We start from the raw sequence: 13,808 nt of genomic DNA on the forward strand, positions 1-13,808 counted from the left end.
TTGGTTCAGCTTTTCTGTTGCTGAGAACAGTATCATGAAGGTCTTTCTCTGCGTTGTAAAGTTTATTTGATGTCTGGTTATTGTAGCATGTCTATCGCCAAAGCCTGTCAAGTATTTGCAATAAAGGTGTATGTTAATGTTCAGTAGTTCAGTATACACTAGTTATAAGGACTTAACGTTTAGGCTTATTTAATGATAACTCATTAAAATGAAAAACCAAACACCTCCAGGTTTCATTTTTTTTCTGTTTGAAGTTCTCACTAGAAACACAAGTTCATGTCTTCTTGATTTGGCTTAAACACTCATAAAATGCAGTATGAAAGATGCTTATCTTTTCTTGTTTTTGAAATGTTTGGCTTGGAGAACACTGTCTTATGACTGCAGGAAGTTTCAAGCAGTTTTTCCATTTGTGAGATACAAGAGGTTACCCGACAGATACAAACAGTTAAAAGCTTGCTACGCTAGCATCTGAAGTTCATGCGCTCGACTGCTCTCTGTCGTCAACTCTAAACATTATTTCAATTCCTTGTGCACGTGACAGACCACTCGCTGCCACTCCCCAGTCTTTCCTTCCTTGTTGATATCTGAGGCTGTTGCTGTAATATTTCATCTGACAAGACGCACTTGATCATCTCACATCATGAAGTCTAGTGTACACATTGCCTGTCTTATGCTTGCCCTTCTCCTTCCAGGCATTGGTAAGTATGCAGTGTATTTTACTGTACTTGCTAACTAATCATGATAATTATTTCTTTACCTCAGATTATTATCTTTTGCCGAGCCAAAATTTTAATTGCTTACTACCAGGTCCCAGAAACACTTATACCAGTTGAGCCCTTTAGATTAGCTTTAAGCTGTTTGCTTAAATATTGAATTGTCATTAAAATCTTTAATATGAGAGGGCACGTGTGTGTGTGTGTGTGTGTGTGTGTTGCTCCTGTAGAAACTCTCCTACTGGACAACACATACGTGCCCTCAAAAAGATGACTAATTTAAAATTTCTCATAATTAATTTACTTTAGACGTAGCAATAAGGCTAATACTATTTGTTCCTAGCCGGTAACACCTGGCTAAGCAACATTTTAAATATTGAGATAGCCTGGTTGAACAGACAATTAACTTCGCAATCTTAGGTACTACGAGACAAATTGATATTTTATACAGCTGCAAGATGGATAAAAAGCGAGAACATCAACTGTTGATCATGTTGAGAACTAAAGCAAGAAAAACCGTAGATTGTGTTTGTAGACTTGAAGTACAGATGTTACAAGCCGTGCAGAATGTTTTACTGGGATCCACTTTAAGATTCAAGTATAGCCGTTCTTAACAACAGAAAAGATTGTATTTAAATTGCACTCTGCAACGGTCTTGTTTTTGGCAACTGTTTGACAAATATCTATAACTTGAAGCTAAATAATAAAGATCGCTGAGATGTTACACTGCGTTACTTAATATGACTATGTGGTTATTGACAATTCCATAAATAAACTTCATTTTGCTTGCAGCTTTAAGTAACGGGCAAATAACTGAATAAATTAATGTGATTTACACATATGCTTTTCATTTTAAAAAGGGTTAAAACCTATTGGTTGCAATTTCTAACACTTTTTGACAGACGGACAGAGAGCACGATTGGTTAAGGGCACATCACGGTACAATGGACGCCTAGAACTATTTTACAATGGAACATGGAACACAGTGTGCAATGACTTATTTGATGCAAAAGAAGCTAAGGTAGCTTGCAGGATGCTTGGATTTAACAGGTGAATCATGTGACTGTGTTTTATTCCCTGGTTTGTGTACATACACGGACTTCTCTATTTATTACACGTACCGTGAATGTCATTTCGATTGTTCCATCTCTAAACAAAACATAGCCAGAAGCATGTGGTATGGTAGCAACCGGATTTCTTTATATAACCTTTTAAATATTATATTCAGAAAGACACAAAAATAGGATGTCAATTATTTGTTTACAACATACATACACTGGTGTCTTTTACACAAGTTTTGATTTATACACTCTTCGACAGGTTGTTTGTTTTTGCAACACATTTAACAATTTGAGGGCCCTTGTTCCTTTTACTACTGTTCTTCCTCAAAATACTTTTAAAAGCTTCTTTGACATAAGATTTCTACTGAAACAGGCATTTATTTTAACTTAAGACTTTCCAGTCATCAGCCATAATGAAACATCCTTTATCACTACATCTTTCTTCTGAAGACAACGATAGAGCTTTCTCTTTTTTATGAATGAAGATTTATGTCATTTTGTAATATCTAAAATTGCAAACTTTTATTTATATTATTTTCTTATACTTAGACTGTTATTTTTACTTTCTGTACATGGAAGCTCTCGTGCCCTGGCCGTAAGGACATCAATGTACGGAGAGGATTCGGCTCCCATTCTGTTAGATAACGTGCGATGTAGGGGATCAGAAGCTACGCTGATGCAATGTCAACACAATGGATTATACAACAACGACTGTGGACATCAGGAGGACCTTGGAGTCATTTGCAGCAACCGTAAGACCAATCTTTCATCAGCCTGCTTTAAGGATTGCATTTATTGAAAAGTATTTATAATACAACAACAAAAAGGAGTCAGTAAAAGTTGTCGAGCAGTTTGATGCAGATTTTGCACAGGTAAACAAAAGCCGTTTAGCTGCACTGTGATGTAGGCAAACTTTGCTAAAAATAGAAGTATAATTATTGTTGACAGAACCAGAAGAGCTGCGTTTGACGGGCACTCGTCCAGACATACCTGGTCTGGGCCGCGTAGAAATAAATCTAGCTGGTGAGTGGTACACAATGTGTATCCCAGAGGTCAACGTTTCCGAAGTCGTTTGTAGACAACTCGGTCTACCGTTGTAAGTATTTATTTCTTTTACAGTAAACACAAGAACACGATTTAGTTAGCTGTAAAAGTGTAAATAACTACGGCCTTTGATTAGAAACAATGAACATGCTTTTTAGGTTTTCTTCAGTTTATGCTTAACATTACAGATTTATTAAAAAAACAATTATTACGACTGAACAAACCACAGCGAGAAAAAGAAGGCGAGAAAGATAAAGACATAAGGGTAACACTGCATTCTTCGCCGAGTGCAATAAAACTTGCTAAACTAATATCTTTGAAGCCTGACGGTACGCTTTAAAAAATATAACACAGCGTACTTTCCAAATAAGTCTTTCTCAATGATTAGTAAGGTCACAGCGGAAGTGTCCTCAAAAGCAAGACTCCATATTAATGTTATCTTTATCATCTTTCTTTTCCTTTATTTCACTTCAGACGGATGTGAATTCTAAATATTCCACATCTAAAAGCTATGAAAATGACACATCAACATATTTTATGCGTTCTGTTTAGTAAATCAGCAGTACCTTTGAGGAAATTTTCACTAGGACCACTCAACAAACCAAAGCTATTGACCAGCCTGAAGTGCAAAGGTCACGAAGGCAGCGTCATTGAGTGCGATCAGGCGTCTTATAACAATCCATTGGAAATCTTTTTCTCCTGTAATTCAGAATCAGACTATTATGGAGTCTCCTGTGGCATCTGTAAGACATTTTTTTTAAATTTATACTTGTATTCAAAACATTTTCTTTGCTAGCTATTCTCTTGGGTAGAACAAGCGCAAGCTATAGACGGGGTATGCGTTGCTTACCATTTACAATAATATTTATAGGCCGGAGTTTTATCACACGAAATATCAAATTATTAAATTTAACAAATGGTTAATATAACTTTTGTACTGATTATTAGAGTACTGAACAAGAATATGATTTTGTTTCTGTCTTCTACAGCCCCTTTGACTTTTATCCAACTAAACGAAGGCCCATATCCTGCAATGGAAGGAACAAATATTACTCTAGAGTGTATCACCGAACATGCTCTAACCAATTACACCTGGCAAAACAATGCAGGAGGTTTGGCTAATGAAAGCAGCCTCGTTATAAATAATCTGAACAGAACTCATAATGGAAAACGAATACAGTGTTTGGCTGTTTCCCGTGATGGTTTGATTGTATCCAGTAATACCCTGAGTCTGCAGGTTTACTGTGAGTGCATTTTTATTAACAGAATGAAGATGAAATTACAGAATTGTTTTATAATATACAAGGGTCTTTCAAATAAAAAAAACACCTAAGCCTCAACCAGAAAAATACTTGAACTTTTACAGGGGGAAAGAATCACAGTTTTTGCAATGTTGTTCCATTGTTTGGCTCACTTGTAGAGGGATAAATCCAGTTTTTATCTTGTGTTATTCATCTGCTGTGGAAATGCTCATGGTTAGTGAGTCATACGTTTCCTGGAAATTCCCTTTGCAGCTTCTGCTCTGTTGTCAGCACTATTAGGAATTATCTTGAAGACAGCTTACTCATCTCCAAGACCATAGTTAAAACAATGAGTGAACCAGAATCAATGTATATGAACAGCAATCTGCTGGACAGTAAGACCTCTGTCATCTGAAATCCTACTGTGAATGGCATTGACGTGACTGTAAATTTCTGATGATTTTGGGCGAAATGATAAAGGATGACCTGTGTGAACCCTACCCCGCTTGAATTCAGTAGACCACTTCTTCACAATGACATTGGAAGGGGAGTCCTTAGCAAATATATGTATCACGTCCTTATGGAATTCTGTTAGTGTCATATTTTTTTCGCAGATACTTTATGACTGCTTCGGGCCCCTGTTTTGTCCGTTTTCATATTTGCTGCATCCCCTTTCACATTTGTGCACAAAATATAAAATAAAAATATGTATTAAATTTTCTAAAAGTTTTATAAGTAGTGGTAGCTATAGTACTTCTGTCTTGGTGAGGCTTTATAATTTTTTGAGCGACCTTTTATTTATATACATGTTTATGTTGAGGCTTGTCATCATCTTTGTCAGTAGAAACAGAAGCATGGATGTTGATGGATTGGAAAATTGGGTTGAATGGGTACGACTGACAATTGACTTGATAAGTAGCTACACATTATATAGGTATACTGTAATAATAAAAATTTATTACAAAAAACTGTTTAATGATCTTAATATTTCAGATAAGCCGGTTATCAGAATCTACTCGGCCTCCAGTAACCCATATTGGTCTTCTCACAACACTATGAGGTCACAAGAGGTCAAAATGTCACATTTTCCTGTGAAGCTCAAAGCAACCCTCCTCCTTCTTCCATCACGTGGTCAGGAAGAATGAACAGTACTACTCATGAATTACATGTCCTAGAGGCCGATCAGACAAAACACAATGGAGTCTACACCTGCACAGTGGTCACTGGAACAGTGGAAGGTGATAACCGTCTACCTCTGATGTCCTCTTACCAGCTGGAGCTAAGTGTCGGATTTCTAGGTAAGCAACTTCAAGAAACATTTGTTAGTTTATGACATAGATTTACATACATAAGACATGTTGTCATCAACATTTTATTTATACACTGAAGTCATGAATGGCAAAAAATGTTGGGCAATTAGTCTGAATGGTTAGTTTTAATGTTTATTACACACAATCGGGTGTAATCAGTTTTAAACAAGAGAAGCCTTAAACATTTTTGGTATTATTATTGTTATTATTATAATGTCTTTAGAAAAAATACACAGTTAAAATAGAGTTTTAGGAATATCACAAATTCTGAAAATAAAACAGTTTTACGCTGCAATATATTTAATTTGGTTAAAATAATTTTCATTATACACCATTTTAATAATGTGGTTGCTAAGCAGCCAGTAATTTTAATTTTTTTGTGCACTTTAATTAAGTTTTGATTTTGATCTTACTACTATGTCTTTAGCTAATGCAAACTGGACTATCATGGGCTAATAGATTTATTTGAGTTTCCTTCTTCACACAGGCATGCAGACAAACCTCTCCTTTTACTCATGCACCTGATTTATATAATAGCTGAAGGGGAAGAAATAAGAAAACAATCATTATATACAGATATACATGATTTTTATCTTTTTTAAATTTTTATATAGACAATATTGCATTAAGAGATTACCTAGAATACACTACATGCTGCAGTTTTCAATAATAGAAATTAGAGGTATAAATTTTATGAAACAAATAGTTTTTGAATTTTGATGTTGTTTCTTTCTTGCACTACCCACATTTCTTTAAGGCAGAATTATTCTTATTTATTTCTCACTTTTCTCATCTTTACCTTTGTCGCATTGAGCTTCAATATCTCCCTGACCAGAAATGACAAAGCTAAGAAGCTTGCAGGCAGTTTATTTATACATATTTCTTTACCATTTACCGCAACAAAATAACAAAATTTAAAACTAAAGCATCATAATTAAATTTTGTTATTTTGTTGCGTTTAAAAAGGAAGAGTTGTAGAAAGGTTGTAAGAAAAATATCTTGTTTACGTGTAGATTTATGAGCTACCGCCTTTCTTAGCAAGCGCGTACTGTCATGAACGCGCTTTTATAAAATCTCTTTCTCACTCTCACAACACGCACGCGTTCCCTTGCGTATTCTTTCAAACATATAGCACAAAGATTTGTCGTGGAAACAAAAATAACTTTAAATCAATCCAACATCAACTAAATATATACATATAGTCAGTAGATCTTCCACACAGCGATCTTCAACTCTAACAGTTCTCTTACTGTCACTGAGACGGCATACACATGTCCATATCTATATACTTCAATCTGTCATATGTTTTTGGAATAAATTCATTAGAGTCTTAGTTACTCACACTTGACTGATATCCACCCACACAAACGACTTGAGGCAACCACATATACGTTCCAATGCTTATTAATAACAGGTGCTGACTCGGCAGACACCTACAGACGACTCAAAATATATTTGCTGGGGATCACACATGACCCAGGCACCACAAATATACTCCAGGCACCACAAATATACTCCAGGGGCTCACACAGATAAACTTGCAGGGATCGACACACACGCAATATCCCAAGCGAACACCACACACACTTTACGTCCGCCTTTCTTCCCTGCTCACAGCCGTCTGCTTTCTTCCAAATATTTTGTCACTTGCGTCTCTATCCAATTACGTCACTTTTTTGCGTCATAAAATGACGTCGGGTTCTGACGCGAAACCGCGACGTATCCAACACACTCATAAATGCAAAGCAATAATCTTTAACAAAACGAAAGACAGGGGCAACAACCTCCTGTCCCTAATACTGGTCCCTGACACGGACACACAGTGGAGTGTAAACAATAATCTTGAGAGCTGTTTACCTTTTGTGTGTCAATACGCACGACACACACACTACACCAACATCGATGTCCGTGTTTGACATGGGACATTATAGACCTGCTCACGAGAGATTTCTCTTAATCTTATTTCACATTTAGTGAAAAAATTTTATTATTATTTCCGTTCGATACACGCCTGTTACTTTTTTCGAGTATTTCCAGGAGCAGATAAGTATATTTTTATTATTCTTTATAAACTTATCCATTTAGTAAAAGTATCTGTCATTGTTATAACAAGCAGAACAGTTTCAATAATAGTATCGTGCATAAATGTAAATTCCAATCATGGTGAACATGTCTTTCAAGAGCTAAGGTTTTTAATGCTTACAAAAACAAATCAGTGAAATGTACCATGCTTCAGATATGAAGAGTACTGACAGCAATATTGTGTGCTTAGGTGATGGATTGTAGGTGTAGTCTGCTGTTACCTTCTTCCCATTATTATGATTGGACTGCTGAACAGGGAAAAGCATTCCTACTGAACTGGAAACGGTGGACAAGATGGCTCGATTCTTACAAGGGAACATGGAGCCAAATCTGTGATAATAACTTTGGAGACATCACAGGTGGTATACGCAACGACTGGCTGAGGCAATATTCTAACTGATGTTCTCTCTCTCACACACACACAGATAGATGATGTCATTCGCAATATATGGCGCGTGGACACGTGACCGTGCTGTACCCCGGTTGTGGCCAAGCCTTCCTGCGGAGCTGCTAGGGCGCGAACCTGCGAGCAGGGATCCTCTAACTAATGGTCTGCCGACATTTCACACCTGCAGAGGGCCCCTGGGGGTGGAGGGCAGTACCTGGACAAGAGGAAGTGGGGTCAAGGCTGCAGCGCCACAAAAGGTAAGAGGACAAGCTGCAGTCGGCAGACACCTTGACCAACCTACAGACTTGCCACCCCGCAGTGTGTGTGGGTGTAGTGTCTCCCCCTTCTCTGCTTTTTCTTTCGTTTCCTTTTTATATTTACCCTTTATTTCGGACTAACGGCAGTGATTTTTTATCTTCAGTTTCTCTTTTAAGTGTGGGTGTGAATAAGTGTTTGAGATATTTTATTAGTATTTTGCGTAATGAATTTATTGTTTAGACATATATGAGTGTGTGCTTAAGTGCGAGTAAACATGAGTGTAAAATGCTTGTCGCATCTATGGTCATTTTTATGACCCTGTGTTCCAGCTGTTTGTGTCTGCAGAATAGCCACATTGAATAAAATCTCAACTTTCAACTTCCAAATCTTAATTTCCTCTCATCAACTCACGTAGATGGAGATGGAGTCATCAGTAATGAACAAAAACCGAATATTGTTAAGCCTTGGATAATTAACTGTATACAGAGCTGTCACTTAAGGAGGATTTATGACCAGCAGAAAACACCAGTCAGGCTTATACCTATTTATAATTCCTTTTAACTGTTTAGAAATAAAAGTGTGGAAAGAAATAGCTAATAACAATAATGCACAAAACTTCAAATGTATCATGGAAATTTCAAAAATTATCATTTCATGTTAACGACACAAAAACAAGAAAACAGACAGACAGACCATTAATAGAGCAATGCTAAAAAAATTACTGCTAATTTCATACATTTTTTTCTCTTTTTGTGTAGTTGTCCGTGAAAGTGTAGATACTGTGCTGCTTAATGCTGAATATGGCGAAAGGGGCATAAACATCGTCACATGCTTTCATCTCATTTGTTGTTTCCCTTGTTTAAATACCCGTACACAAAACGATTTTGTTTCTTGCAGAATCTTTATAATTCCTTTAGTACATTACATACAATACAAGAATAAGGCAGGAAATCACTGTATTGTATTCTCTGTGTTGAGTATTACAAAGACAGATTAAACGGCTGAGACTAATTGTGTTTGTTGATAGTAGCTTGTTGTAAACTCAGTCGGCAGGAGTGAATGGCGGTACAAGTTCAGAACAGCATAGTATACCTATCAGTACAGAAAAGAAAAACATCTTTTTTAATTAAGGTGAAAAATACCCTGGATCGTGAACCTTTTAACACAAAAAGAATTTACAAATTATTGTGTCTACAGACACCAGGTAAAATATCCGGTCTGGTGAACCACTTTCAGTGTATACAGTGAAAATAAATGGATGACATCGTCACCATGGTAATAGTGTCTGTGCTTGTTTTAATGTGTCATAAATAAACAAAAGATTCAATACCTCTGGAATCAGTATTTTAAATTTCTTCCAAGTTTAAGCTTAGCCAACCACAGCTAAGGCATTCATCTCCTTAATAATGCCGTCATTAACCTGCAAAAATAAAAACAAAATAAGTTATTTCTGCTTAACTGTTTTCTACCTTTTAAGTCTTCATATACATACTCATGAGTTCATTAATTACTAGTTGTTATTATCGAATGTAGTAATGTTTCATGACAAATAATGCAATATAGCATGCACAGTAATCACCTTTTAGGTAATTATACAAACATTTCAATTATTTAAATTACATTGTAATGATTTATGACTTGTCTACGCTATTTATAACATTGTACTTTAGCTTTAATCAAAGCTAATTTCACCGACTGCACTGATTCTTATAATGCACTTAACGTAATTCAATTGTATAAAAAAGATACTGCACTATTTGTTGTAAAAATATTAGGAATACGTAGAAAAAGAACACGAACAAACTAAACACATGACGACTGAATCCTTCTCAGATTCATACAGTTATGTATTCTCTTCATAAAGACAATATGTTAAGACCTTACCTGCGGCATGTTCTGTGTAAATTCTTCAAGTGTGACTACGCCGTCCTCTGAAAATGAAGAAAGAAAGTTTGTTTCGAAAACATCAAATAAAGATAATCGATAGGTTTACACAATAAAACGTGTTTTAAAGCAATGCAAAAATAGCAGTTACCTAACTTTCACAACAGTTTATAAATATTTTTCTTAAGTAACTAATATTTTCATTACACTTACTATTAGAGTCAAAGATGTTTCTCAAACGAGGAGCACCCGGGGTAGAAAGTCTGTCGTCTGTCTCACCATCCAGTTTGTCGAAGTACTTGAATTGTCCTTTGAGGATTCTTGTAGGAGTATTTTTGGGTTGACTTAGTTTATATTCTTTATAGTTCAAAAAACCATCGCCTGCGACAAAACCGTTGCACACAGTTGAGCTCTTTTTTAAGTATTTGTAATTATCGGTCCAGCGATGACGTGTGTAATCATAACAAACCGTGTGCAAAGAAAGCTTTCCTATCTGGAGTTTCATTGCTTTTATTTACTGTTAAGCTGTCTTGCTATAACTTTTTCTCGATTATCTACATTTTGTATAATTATACAAATTTTGGTATTAGAATTAAGTGGTTACCATTCAGGTCGTATTTTCTGATCCATTCGAGTTGGTCATCAAGCGTCACAACATCATCATGGTTCATGTCAATTGAAATGAACCCTTGGCGAATAGCTTCGGGGTCTAAGCTGAAAAATATGAATTTCAGGGAAATGATTCATGTAATAACAATGATTACGGTTTGCCTAGTGCCTAAAGTTTAAACGAATCATTAAGTAATTACAAACAACCTACTGTAAAGCAAAACAATAAAAACAATAAGAAATTTTGTGTAGTTTTACATCATATTTTAATTGGTTGGAGCTTTTTTTCTTTCCTAAATTTCAGGTAAGAATTGGTAAAATAATTTTCATCACATTTCCAGTAGCGCTAAACATTGAATTTATGTACATCTGTAAATGTTACCTGAAAAAAGATGAGTGTTGTCCAAGCGCAACAGCAAGAAGACCAAAGAGGATGAGGATGTTCATTTTGAACTAAGAAGGTTAATCTAAATATTGAAGTGTTAATGTTAGACAGGCTGACATTAGATATGTCCAGTTTTATAAATCAAAACACATCGTTAATATGTGCAGACAAGTATTGTGTTTATACTTTCTAACATAAAAATTGCATTAATTTATATTTACCGTTTAATCAGAAGGCAGGAAGCAGGAGTGTTCCTGTAGTAGCGTATGGCAGGTGACTGTAAGATAGTGGTGTCCCCTCTCTTAATATACTCTTTGTCATAATTAACACATTAAAACAAGATTAGGTGGTAAAAAGATAAAAATCTTAATTGACTATAATTTGTTTCCTTTTATTGACAGGTGACCGATTACTGAACCTTAGACAACATGTAAGTTAATGCAATCTTAAAAATAAATGTGAAGACATTTTTTGCTTATTTATTTTTGCTGTCAATTACAGTGCACGTACTCGTTATTTAAAACAATTACTTTCATAATTATAAAGTTTTAGATAACAATGATAACAATATAGATAAATTTATTTTCTTTTACTGAAATATGTTTAAATCACAAGATGAAGACCTCTTTGTTCTTAAAGTTGTTTATTTTACGAAAAGAATGCGTCAGCCCAGAGGTCAAACTTAGGACAATGCATCTTTTTTCTCTTTGTAATAAAATAAACAGTCAGCCTCTGTACTACTGCTAATACCCTACTGGGCGACACAATCGTTAATAAAAATGGTTATACGATGTCAGGCTGATTCATCGCCAGGTGTGCAGGTAGACATTTAATGAGTTAGAAAACGAGCGAGGGCATAATTAAAGTTTAAAAAAAAAAACCTCTAAAACAATAATTTTAATGTCGATGAGTTGTGAAAATGCAAGACTTAATTATATTTGTAAATGTTAACTCTGTTACACGAAAAGGGAATACAAATTCTCAACGACACTCTGCATAATAATGGACTATAAAACTTAATATCATACACGTAGACAACTAGTTTGTGACACTATACTGAGGCTGCGTTTTATAATATAGCTGGTCCACTGACGATAACATATTCATATTCTCCTCATCCCACTTTAAGTGCAGCACATACCCTAAACAAAAAAACTAAACACATAAAAATATTTAGGAAAAGCAATACCAAGTGTGTCTTACAAAATTACATCGACCTCAAGAAAAACTTTACAATCCGATGTAACACAGGACGGGAAACAAACGACGAGCGTATAGTCAGTGACCTTAACACATGTGATGATTACAATTCCAGAACTTTATGGCAGAAAGTGAAAGTTCTTACGAAAAAATGCTTAAAAAGTTCACAATACAATACCAGACATGGTATGAATACTTAATAAACCTACTAACTATAACACAAACATTATGTAACACTTAGTAAAATAGAGATGAAAAGTTCATTACTTGATTATAATGTTAGGAATTGTGAGAAATGTTTAGATTTTAGTGTAAACTTAACTTAGAAGAGAAAATGTTTCACTCCAAAATTTTTGAACCTATTTGTACCAAAAACGGAAAACTCCAGGATGTGATAGATTGCCCTATGACATTTTTTTAAGATTGCAGATCACATCATCATGAGATTTCTACACCATCTCTTTTACTAAAGTGAATTTAAGTGGTACTTATCCCGAAAAGTGGTCACAGGTCAGCTGCTCGCAGGGTCCTCGCAAGTTTCTTCTGTCCAGCCAGGACAGCAATCACCTCCTTCTCACCTTTTTGTCCTCCTTTTTCACTCTCTTTCTTCCACTCGTTTTTCTTTTTCTGCAGCTCGTGGACAGTCGTCCTCCAGCAACGGCAGTGTCGGACGTGCAGGACGGTGTTAAACCGTGACCCAGGTAGCCGTCGTTTTTTTGTCTACTGTTCGACTTGTCCCGAGCCGTTTCGGTGGATAAACAAATAATATTTTGCCTTCCGCATTTCTCTAGTGTAGGGGCCCTAGTGTTAAAGCATGATGGACAATTCCATGCAATGGTGTTTCCACAGGCTTGTCGTATTCTTGTCTCCCTTCTGTTTTGTCCTTCTTTATTTCCACTCTCCTTCCACCTCTCCATCTACGCCCGCAACTACATCAAGATCTCCATCCGTCGGCTTGTTCAACCTGCGTCATCACCCTGTCAACGCGTATACACGTGACCATGCTGCGGCCAAGCCTTGCTGCCGAGCTGCGAGGGCGTGAACCTGCGAGCAGGGGCCCACGTGACCAACGGTCTGCTGAGGTTTTACACCTGCAGAGGGGCCAGGAGGGGAAAGGGCAAGAGGAAGTGGGGTCAACGCTGGAGCGCGACAAAAGGCAAGAGGACAAGCTGCAGTCGGCAGACACCTTGACTAACCTATTGACTTCCCACAATGCAGTGCGTGTGGGTGTAGTGTCTATCTTCTCTGATTTTTATTTTGTTTCGTTTTTATATTTACCCTTTATTTCGGCCTGTGCTTATGGCAGAGGCTTTTTTTTAAGAAATTCAATTAATATTTTCGTAATGAATTTCTTGTTTGGATATTTGTGAATGTGTGCTTAAGAGTAACAACGTAAGTGTAAAATGCTTGTCGCATCTATAATCATGTTTTTGTGATCCTGTGTTCCAGTTGTTTTGGTTTTCAGGATAGCCACATTGACTAAAATCTCAGCTTTCAACTTCCAAAGCCTTATTGCCTCTCACCAACCCAATGTAAGATGAAGATGGAGTAATCAGTAATGAAAAAAGCATGAATTTTGTCAAACCTGGGATAAATTAACTGTATACAGCGCTGACACTTAAGGAGGATTTAG

The 13,808-nt window shown here is 36.2% G+C and overlaps 2 protein-coding genes across 4 annotated transcripts; one reads left to right on the forward strand and one right to left on the reverse strand.

Moving 5' to 3' along the window:
• The first annotated feature begins 620 nt into the window (after window positions 1-620).
• On the forward strand, window positions 621-9,154 carry LOC112569313 (deleted in malignant brain tumors 1 protein-like). 2 transcript variants are annotated; one of them, XR_003100370.1, is made up of 8 exons: window positions 621-698; window positions 1,616-1,763; window positions 2,354-2,526; window positions 2,723-2,870; window positions 3,371-3,561; window positions 3,808-4,062; window positions 5,053-8,096; window positions 8,427-9,154. XR_003100370.1 is itself a non-coding variant. In XM_025247081.1 (7 exons), the coding sequence occupies exons 1-7, from the start codon at window positions 641-643 to the stop codon at window positions 5,202-5,204; spliced, it is 1,125 nt and encodes a 374-aa protein (XP_025102866.1). In that variant the 5' UTR covers window positions 621-640; the 3' UTR covers window positions 5,205-9,154. The 2 variants fall into 2 exon arrangements, 1 of the variants encoding a protein (XP_025102866.1); XM_025247081.1 differs by having other exon boundaries at window positions 5,053-9,154.
• On the reverse strand, window positions 8,985-11,110 carry LOC112569342. 2 transcript variants are annotated; one of them, XM_025247121.1, is made up of 5 exons: window positions 10,973-11,110; window positions 10,586-10,695; window positions 10,195-10,362; window positions 9,982-10,028; window positions 8,985-9,517 (listed from the first exon to the last, which is right to left on the reverse strand). In XM_025247121.1, exons 1-5 carry the CDS (start codon window positions 11,035-11,037, stop codon window positions 9,467-9,469), a joined length of 441 nt encoding a protein of 146 aa, XP_025102906.1. In that variant the 5' UTR covers window positions 11,038-11,110; the 3' UTR covers window positions 8,985-9,466. The 2 variants fall into 2 exon arrangements, with proteins under 2 accessions (XP_025102906.1, XP_025102907.1); XM_025247122.1 differs by lacking the exon at window positions 10,195-10,362.
• Between the last annotated feature and the right edge of the window lie 2,698 nt (window positions 11,111-13,808).

The sequence above is a fragment of the Pomacea canaliculata genome, linkage group LG7, assembly GCF_003073045.1.
Source record: "Pomacea canaliculata isolate SZHN2017 linkage group LG7, ASM307304v1, whole genome shotgun sequence".
In the NCBI taxonomy this organism is placed as follows: domain Eukaryota; kingdom Metazoa; phylum Mollusca; class Gastropoda; order Architaenioglossa; family Ampullariidae; genus Pomacea; species Pomacea canaliculata.